The 10661-nt window shown below is 36.7% G+C and overlaps 2 protein-coding genes across 2 annotated transcripts; one reads left to right on the forward strand and one right to left on the reverse strand.

The window, feature by feature from the left end:
• The first annotated feature begins 1160 nt into the window (after window positions 1-1160).
• Window positions 1161-2702, forward strand: LOC135803024 (uncharacterized). Its single transcript, XM_065316654.1, has one exon. The coding sequence runs from the start codon at window positions 1210-1212 to the stop codon at window positions 2344-2346; it is 1137 nt and encodes a 378-aa protein (XP_065172726.1). The 5' UTR covers window positions 1161-1209; the 3' UTR covers window positions 2347-2702.
• Window positions 2703-9373: 6671 nt separating this feature from the next.
• Window positions 9374-10638, reverse strand: LOC135803023 (uncharacterized). Its single transcript, XM_065316652.1, has 2 exons — window positions 10447-10638; window positions 9374-10387 (listed from the first exon to the last, which is right to left on the reverse strand). Exon 2 carries the CDS (start codon window positions 10384-10386, stop codon window positions 9415-9417), a length of 972 nt encoding a protein of 323 aa, XP_065172724.1. The 5' UTR covers window position 10387; window positions 10447-10638; the 3' UTR covers window positions 9374-9414.
• Between the last annotated feature and the right edge of the window lie 23 nt (window positions 10639-10661).

A 10661-nucleotide genomic window follows, 5' to 3' on the forward strand; every position in this document is an offset into this window, starting at 1 on the left:
TTTTGTCTGAGAAATGCAACTATGTGAAATGAAAAATAAATAAATAAAAAAACAATGAATTTTTTACTTATTTTACTGCAACCCGAACTACAAAAATACTGTTGTAATATGTGAAAGAAAAAATTTCGCACTTCAAATAACTTTCACAATTGCTTTTCGTATGAAACATTACATTTTGCAATTGTAACGAATCGTATTCAAATATTTTATTATTCTTTGCCTCAACCCTTGCCAATATGTCGATTTTTATTTATTGGTTCAATAATTCACGCATTATCTGCAGCAAAACGACAAAAGCAATAAAACGCAATAAATGTAGAAAACAGCAACCCTTTCAACGCTTCTCTCATTATGCCGGGTACGTTAACGTATCAAATTGTAAATTCCCCAATTTGGGCAAACGTAAACGTAAACTCCAAAAAGAAAAGAAAAACTTGCATTTTTAGGTTCTTCCCCTAGGTGTAAAATCATAAATTAATAAATCTTCAAAATACTAGTGGATTGGATTAGCAAATAATAATAAGTCCTGCAGAAATCGAAAACATATTTAAGTAAATTTGCGATTGTTATCTGACATGTTTTACCTAATACCAGGCGTTGTAGTTTAGTGAACCTACATGTAAGCAAATATAAATAGTATAAAACATATGTAGAATACAAATGTTTGCTCATATTGTCAGTCAGGTGATAGTATTCCTGTTTTTCTTTTTATTTTGTTGCATATTGTAGATTTTTAATGCAAAGTAAGAGTTTATTCTTTTGGAAATGCATGTAATTCAAAAGCTTTTAGGATTATAGCATTATTTTACGCATCACTACTAATAATCAGAGATTATCAGATTAGATTACCAAATATTTAAGTAATAAATTGAAAAAGATTCAAAATTTTGACATTTTTTGAACATTGTTAAACTTATTTTTCTATAAAAGTAAATAGTTCTTGTTTATTTGTAAGAATTTAACAATAAAAGTAACAAATTCACGTCAATATGAAGTACTCCTACCTCGAGGTATGTACACACACCGCTTGCTCCCTAAACTACGTACGTTAGGGCCCTTTAAACCGCCAGCACCCGTTGGTACTGGAAGGGGACCATGAACGCTATAAATCCAAGCACCCCATGACCGCGAGCCCTAGTTGCAAAAAAGCGGCCGGCCTCTCTTGTCCCGATGCATGTACACATTAAACGAGTAAAGTGAACCAACGGCATGTCTTTGGTACGCCACAACAACTCCTACGAGATGTCTTCGTATGACGACAGCTCCGACTCGGGTTTCGAGATGTCCTTCGTCTCCAAATCGGAAACCATCACGGAATATGATCATGGCAGTGATTTCATCGACTTTGACATGGACCAATCACCTCAGGATCGATTATTAAACACTCCAAGGAAACAACTACTCTACGAGAGATTCAGCAGTGCTTTTCACAAAGGTGCCAATCCAGAGGAATATGTTTCGGACGTGCAGGTAACACCTCCACAGAATTGGGGGTATGAAGAGTTTAATAAACCAAATATACCATCGACAGTTACAACTGGATTAGTTGTAAATCGTAATTTGTTTCCTGGAGAGCCTACAGAAGAAGATTTTCAATGTTTAAATGCAAATATGACATCAACACCTCAAAAGTCTTCTTCTAGAAGTGATAAAACTGATAAAACTGAACAAAAACCAAAGAGACGCTATGCAACTGGCAGAAACCGTGTATCAAGAGCAAAAAGTCCTTCGCAAATCATGAAAATAAAACGCACAAGACGCATGAAAGCAAACGACCGGGAACGTAACCGAATGCACATGCTCAACGAAGCTTTAGATAAACTCCGAATGGTCCTACCAGCATTCCCCGAAGACACAAAACTAACCAAAATAGAAACACTGCGTTTTGCACATAATTACATCAACGCCCTGGGAGAAGCATCCAAAGACATCGATAAATATTCCAACGGTGATAATCTAATCATACAAGTTGGTAATGTCACCGTGGCCATCAATAAAGACGGCAACAAAATCACTCAGGACCAAAATCACTCGTCTCATCAGTATTTCAGCACGGCGGTTGTGACGAGCGGAAGCATCACCAACGCCAGCTTCATGCAGGATTACAACGAGCCGAATCATTTAAAGTACAATTCGTATTCGTCCTCGTCGCCAATGATGGACGATCTGTATGAATCTCCGGCGAAGGCAACAAAGTATGACTATCAGTGTGCTAATCCTAACTATGAGAATTATTACCATCCTAGTCATCATAGTCATCATAGTCAGCATCATGGCGGCCAGGATTACTACAACTATGACAAGTTTCAACATTATAATAACAATGCGATGTTTGAGTGCTTGTAATAGGAGTAAGTGTGTTGTAAACGATGATATTGTGCAAAATGATGGATCGATGCTAGTCAATATGCAATGTGAATGAATCTACATAACAATAGTGGGATAAATTGTGTATATTTAAAATTTGCAGATGGAAATTTATTAAAATTTAATGTATTTTTACGGGAAAATATCAAAAGAAAACAAAAAATACTTAGTTTTAATGAAAAAATTAGAAATATGTTAAATTTTAATCAAAATGGCGGATTTTTGCAAGTTTTACATGACAATAATGATATAAATTGTTATATCAAAAATTTGCAGATGTAAATTTACTCAAATTTAACGTATTTCCTTGATAAACATTCATTAGAAGACAAAAACACAACATTTTACTATTTTTTGTTTCCTTTTGATGATAAAACTCTTTAAAATAAAACTAGGTTAAATTTTAACCGAAATGGCTGACATTTCTGCAAATTTTAAATATATTATCACATTAAAGATGCCTTTTCAAACGCCTTGTATACAAACAAAGATAAAAAGATGTATTTTATAAATAATTACAAATTGTATCAAAGATTTCTATTTTTTACAATAAAAGCTGTGTTATTTAAATATTTTTCTGGATTAAACCCGTGTTTATTATATTGGATTTGGCTGGTAGTTGGTAGTTTGGTAAATAATGTAATATTTACAGAGCGATAATACGCTTGTAACAAGCGGAACTATTTGCTGCCATTCGCTCTGATTTCACGGTGGCAGTGCGTGCACCCCAAGCGCATTGTCGCGCGCTGGTATTTTCGTCACTGGAATTTAACAAAGGCGCGCCGCGTTTATGAACAGATACGTTACATTTTCCGAGCCGGGAGGTTTGTTAGGCACCTGCGACAACGCGTCATAGTCGGTGCGGTCGCGCAGCTCGGCGATCAGTCATTAAGAACTGCCTCTAAATGCACACGAGTTTGAAATAATACGGGTGAGTTTAAGATAAATTTTTAAAATAAAAGCCAATCAAATCAAACCAAGGTGGTACGCAAATAGAAAAAGTTAAGGAAATTTGTATAAAAATTTTGTTTTTTCTTGCATTTTTACGATATTTCTGGCATTACTAAAATTTGTGGTATTGGTTTTAGTAAAAATATGTGCAGCTAAAGTTGATTTATATTTATTTCATAATAGCTTTCGCATTTCTGTGGTAGCGGCTAGAATATTTTCAAAACATGATAATGAGTACAGTAAACGTTTGAGATATTGTTGTATTGTGAGTCGCGTCCCTACAAATTGCAATGCAAATTTCAATAACTTAAGCACGATTTTTCAGCTTCAATTTGTTGGTGCGTTGCGTGCACAAAATCATTTAAACAAAACACAAGTGAATACAACTGAGCGACGCGGAATTCATATTTAGACTTCAGGAAATATTTACCGGCATTTTTCCTATCATAATTGAGTTTATAACCAGCTTACGAAAAATTAAACACCTAAAATCCCAATATTTATATACAAAAATTAAATTTTTAAACCAAAATTAAATTTTCTTTGATTTTTTGGTAAATATTTCAAAATCCGGATCTGTAATAAATTAATCACCCACCCGGTCACTTCTACCACCAGAACTCTGACTGACAGACCCAACAATACACGAAAATTGAACTCATTGCACCATGCGTACTTGAAAACTCCTCAAACTACTCAAAAATGTTATAAACACGCAGCGGCAGTAAAGTCAAAGCAGAACCCCCGCTTCCTACATATTTCAATCGCTCCTGTTTTGCTTACCTACACATGTACGGCGTACAACGCATAACGAAAGTTATGAGCGCCTTTTTGTTCCGCTTTCGCTCCGGTTATCTAAGCCCTAAAAGTATGCGTTAGACGAAGGGGACGCGTGCACCTGTTAATCTACCCACCGACGTAATAGCAATCGTAACAGATTTAAAGTTGGCCGAAGTAATGGCAGCCAAAGCCGAAAATGTATATAGGTTCTTAATGTGAATTTTCACGCACCGCTTGTTCTTTATAAAAAGTAGCTTTATTGTAATTAGGGTTGTAGTAGAGTTATCATGGTGCAATCGGCAACAATGGCGTTAAACATAATGCGTTCCATTCATCATCGAATGGCGTAATATTTTGATAAGAGATACGCATCGCGCCCGTGGAGATTTCAGATGAGGTGGAGATAACCGCTGGTGCAGTGCATTGTGCAAACAAATACTTGAACAAATTGCCATCGGATTGCAGTTGTTATGAAACTTATGGTCATCATTTTTCTGAAGTGCAGAAGTATCAAGATATTTATCTCAGATAATGAACAATGAACAGTATTTAATTAATAGTTTCTCAAAAAAAATTTTAAAAAAAATTACGTGATTTACGTTGCAAAATTTGACATTTTTAAAGAATTATTTAAAAAAATTAGAAATTTATAAATTAAATCTATACATATAAAAATGAATTGCTGTTCGTTAGTCTCGCTAAAACTCGAGAACGGCTGAACGGATTTATCTTATCTTGGTCTTGAATTATTCGTGGAGGTCTAGGGAAGGTTTAAAAGGTGAGAAAAATTCGAATAATTGCCGGGATAATCCTCAAAACAGCTCTTTTCTATAGAATAAAATTTGACATTGAGATTCAATCATAGTTATAGTTAAATAGTTGAATTCGAGATGGCGCGCTGAAGTGCATTATTGACAAAACTTTATATGCATAATTTCTTTAAATTAAAATTGCTAATCTTATTGATAGAATTGACTCTTACTACGAGTATGTCTAGAACAAGAGAGTAAAAACGAATTACATTTTTATTAAACACTGCCGGAACGAAGTCGTGGGCAACAGCTAGTAAAAAATAAAAAAATAAATGTGTGAGACAATATTTTTATTGCTTTCACACGAATTTTCACGTATTCACGTCTAAAGCACTAAAAACACAATAAAACCTATTATATTATTTGAAGTATTTAGTTTTCGTGATAATCCACACTTAAAATGACAATATACGATGATACCTCTCAAAATAATCTAATTATTTCATGTGGTTTAATGTGATACTACTCAGTGTATTTTAAAGACTTTATTTGAGGTTATTATTGGCCTATTAACACGTTTTAGTGAATTATTGCCTGTTCCCGGATGTATAACACGTGCCTACTCCACAAGACACGCGACCGGCACGTATTTCACGCCTGGACACCAAAACACAACACCGCCATCTTATTATACCAAACTCTGCAACCCTACGCGCGCCATATTGGTACATTAGCGGTATCAAAACGTCGGCACGCGTCGTGGTGTCCGTTACAAGTGTCTACACGTGCCAACATAAGTATTAACCTACTTAAATAAATGTTAAAATATGAAAATATTGAATATTTTGATTATAGGTTATGTAAAATGGTAAATTTTTATTTTTCATTGCACAATGCATGTACCAGCACTTAATTTGATGGATAGCATCGCGTAAAACCGGGCCGAGTATTTAGCAAGACAATAGGTGCTAGTTTGCGTAGCTCGCAGCATCGCGTCCTCCTCCCTCTTCCGCCATTGTAAACAGTAAAGAGCTTATAAATAATAAAAGTTTTGTAAATGCGCGTATCCACCCCTAGGTCATTGCCGAGTGCAGTAGTTTTGCACACTGACAATACCCCACGTCATAGCACCCCCTAAGTATATATACAGGGTGTTATAATATAAAACAACCCTTAATTTGAGACCTAAAAATGATTTGTTTTGTTTGTTGCAATAGGAAATGCAACATCCAATAGGTGCGAATGTGTATGTAGGGTAGACACATCAAAGTTGCACATAAAAATTTAGGGTTTTCGCCCTCCGGGGTAAAGCTGTGATAATCCCTCGTATGGGGTGGATTAGACCCATTGTCCCACCGCTAACTGCATAACATACATAACCAAATATCCATAAGAACCGCACGGAGAAAATGCCCCGAGAGACTTAACTTCGCGGATGGAATACATCAAGCGTGCGCGGGGATGTTGTGCGTTTTTCTATTGAGCTAGTGGTTGGCTCTAAGGAATTGCCAATCAGTATATTTATGGACGTCGTTTATGTGTCGGCTTATGGATAATTCACGAGTAGAAATTTATTTTGTGGTTATTATCAGAAATAATCAATTATGAAATTTTACAAATATTAGTTCCTTTTTATTTTAGAAATTTTTGTTTTAACAGTATGAACCAACGTGATTCGAGACACATTTATGTTTAACTCGCTTTAACCCTTGGCTTCGCTCGCGAATATCTAAAATAATGAAGTTGCTTCCGTACGCGTCTGTAGTCACAGAAGAAGTAACAATGAAGTAGAATGGCGGGAAGTTTAAAATGGCTGAAAGTATAGTCTATGGAAGTATAGTGTACAGTCTCCATAGTGTAGTCAATTGGATTTGATGTTGACGTAGCTGTCGGTAATACAGTGTGATAATACAGTGTGATGGTACTATAGTACTTAGGTTTGAGCTTCATTGCTGGAATGCTAGATGGCGTTAAAGTAGTCAAATAGCCAGATGCAGAGGTATTATTGGCTAAACTATTTCTTTATTTTATTTAAAAAATATTTTTTTTGACGTGATAACGTCTTTAAAATCGTTTTAGTCGGGTGACATGTTCAGAAACTTGTGTCACGAGGCCTCACGAGGCCGATCGCTATAACGAGAGAGAGACGGACTGATCTCCCGTCTCATCTCGAGCGCTGCCAGTCATTCCGTGAAACTTGGCACGCGGAATCCACACGAGCGGAGGCAGGCATAGTGTTCGAGTGAGTGGACCGATCTTCCGTCTCTCTCACTCTAGCGGCATACAAACGAATGGAGATTTTCTCGTGCGGTTAAGTTTTCGTTGAATGTTTAACAGTAAAACAAAATGTGAAGTGCAAATGAAGTGTTACAACAATTGCAACAAACAAAACTTATATCACCAATAAGACGTTATCACGTAAACATCTCGATCGTAAACCTACTTTACAAACAACCATTTTTTTTTATTAAATAAAAAGTAGCCTATAACCATTCGGGGACCACTAAGAATTTGTGTAGAAATTTTCATGATGATCGGTTAAGTAGTTTTTGCGTGAAAGTGTAACAAACATCAGGACTTTCGCATTGATAATATTAGTAGGGATATACATAATACGCGTAATAAGACCAACAATACAAGAGCAATGTAAGAATGAATGGTGATTACCTGGAAAAAGCCGCCAGAGTCGAAGAATACGCCATGAACTGCATTAACTAAGATGAATCGAGTTGTAAACGGTGGAAGATGCACATTGTACCTGTTCGCGCACACCAGAACAAAAACACACTGCGTTGGAACAAATAAATAAACAACTGTGAAGCAAAAGATGAGATAAGGCAAATCGCGTGAGTCAACGACGCGTGCGCGCATCGATGCAAGAGCAGTCAACTGAGTCAAGGACGTGCGCAACAAGAATAAGCGACATGCGCACCAAAACACCACCAAATTAAAATACTCTATCAATAAAATTTTCTCTAAAATCAATATTCTTAGAGAGTACCCACTCATTTGTTACTCTCCAACTCATTTTTACTAATTTTTAACTTGTATTTTACTCACGCCGTATAAAATTACACTGTTTAACTCTACATTCGTGATTTGTTTGATTAGGTGTCCGTGTTGACAGTACTGACCGCCTGTTAATTAGAAATTTATTGATTCGAAACAAATAGACGATTGTTCAAACTCAAACATACATTTGACCATAAAAAGGATTGATTATTTATTTAATTATTCATACGTTTTCGGTCAAGTGTTGTTTCACAATTTCATACGCATAACCAATGCAAATAAAGATTACACGGCCAACTAGAATCCTACTAGAATACTAGTATTGCACTGGATCACTGGAGCAAGCATCATCCCCCTTGCTGCACAAAAGCAAAAAGGCTCCAAGGCGTCTCTGCCGATCCGAGCGCTCCAACGCACCAGCCAGACTTTACCCCCAAGCGCCAATTATTTACTCCCTTTGAATAATTCAATTCGTTTTCATGGCCATCTGTCCGTTTTCTCCATTCCCCGCCACGCAGCGCGATCAATTCCGATTTGTGGATATAGAGTTACACGCCGCATGAGGTTTGCATGAACCTCGACTTACTTGTCTATGTTGACGGCGGATGTCGGCCATCAAATTGAAACCAACAAGTTCCGTCAAATCAACAAGATACGTTCACCCTCTTGAACTTTCGGAGATGCGAGCGAGTGTAAATTGATTATAGGTAAACAATGAGGAACACGTTGCGACGGTGCGGTAATACGTGTAATACATCATTCGGGACATCAGCCGATGAGATGGATCGTGCGATGCCAACAAGGTTTAATCAAGCGCGAATGCGAGTTTCCGCAGGATTGGCTTCGACGGGCGTGTTTTGCGCGCAAAAAATCATTTTTATCAACGGCAGACGCGAATTGAATGACGGCGGTTTTTTTCCGGGAGTAATCCGTATTAGTTACACATAAATTCATCTCATTCACGTGAGGCGTCAGTGCATAATGATGCATCTGGAATTAAAAACGACAAAAATGATTTTTTTCTAACAAAAAATATAAATTTGGTGATTTTTCAAACAGATGTGTTGCTAAAAACCAAAAAAATATTAAAATACTGCCATATTTTATGCTTAATTTAAGTAAAACTTAAATTTTTTGAATTAAAACGCCAAAAAACAACTTTTTTCACCAAAAAAACAAAAATTAAACCTATAAAACTAAAACACTTCAATATTTCAAGCTTAATTCAAATCAACCACCCTTTTTTTATCTCTTTCAACGATGCCACCGTGGAAAATTGCAACTTTCATCGTTGTTTACAAATTCTTTTAATAAAACCCCATTTTAAATAGCCATGAACCCTAAACAAACGCGCTACGCATCGGCTCAACACTTCATTATAAACAGAGATCGTGAATCGGCGTCAGTTAGTCATTAATCAGACATTTTATTGTCAACCCTTTCACCCTTCACCATTCTTGACACCCTTCCGCATCTTTTACCCTTCAATAGACAACTGAAAGCAACAAAACTATAAAATATTAACATTTTGTTTATTTAAAACAATAACAACTCATTGCTTCCCTTCCAAGCGATTTAAAATACCACCCTCTGGAATATCCTCGCTCAAAACGTCCTGCCACTTCATCAACTTCTTAGGAATCAATAAATCTTCAGGATCAACGAAGTCGATATCAGTTATATCGGGCAAAATACGCAATCCAGCCTTCTTATCTCTTTCAGTAGGTTCATTTCTCCGTTTCGCAACCGCCTTGTTTTTGTTGATCAACGTAGGCAACTTCAACACCGCCTCTTTCTGCTCGGGAGTCAACTCTAGATCAAACGGATTAATACGTGTCTTCGCGCGTTGTTGTTGATTCAATTCATACGTGCGACGCTTCACAACCATCAACTCATCCAGTTTCTTAGACAGCGCAGTGGTGATTGTTTCATTCCCCAACTGCAAACTGGTTTTTAAGATTGTAAAGTCATTCTCATCTAGATGATCATCCAATGATTGCGTTTTGGCCCACATGGCTGCGATTTTCTCTTTTATGCATTCAACATCGAAATGGTAGCGCATTGATGAACTGCTTTCGTAAAGATCTTCGGAGGATGCAGCACGAGGAGTGGCCTGGTTGTTGGTTTGACCAGGTGCATCGAAAGGGAGAAAGTTTATTTCTTCGTTAACTTTGTTTAGTTGAATCGGTTGTATAATTGGTTGCGTGTCTAAGGATAACACACTCCATTGATTTATATTGTAGGTTGATAAAGTTGTTGCTTGAGAACTTTCATGTAATAAATTAGCAGCCGCATTGGGATCATTTATGTTCTGAACATAATTATTCTCGCTGTAAACTTGATTTATTTGTTCAACAACTGTGTAATTGTTGATGACGGAATCTGAGCGTGGTTCAGGATATTCGTTGGATTCGATGTCAGAGTCCTCTCCCGGCGCGATCTCGTGTGAATTCAATGGCGTCACGAAGTTATTGTTCGTTAACTTTTCAAATTGAAAACTTGCGAAACCAATATCCATATCCATACTATCGTTTTGTGTTTTTTGTGTTATATTCATTGGAATATGCTTTTCAGGAATACTCACAGTTGTTTGATTTGTTTGATTAGTTTTACTTTTTTCAACGATTTCGTTGCAGGCTTTTACTAAATGCTCGACGTCGTCTTTAACTTGCGACTGGTGCCACCCTTGTGATCTGAATAACTCACGGAAACAGTTTAGCTCTTGTTTATAAAACGATGCACACTTGATTCGTGCAAGAGCACCTTGGTTGTAATCTGATCTGCGATTGTTTTGTTGCT

This window comes from Atheta coriaria, unplaced genomic scaffold, assembly GCF_025399875.1.
Source record: "Atheta coriaria isolate IRGN ID8LTWV9N9 unplaced genomic scaffold, Caltech_Dcor_3.1 contig_150_pilon, whole genome shotgun sequence".
In the NCBI taxonomy this organism is placed as follows: Eukaryota; Metazoa; Arthropoda; class Insecta; order Coleoptera; family Staphylinidae; genus Dalotia; species Dalotia coriaria.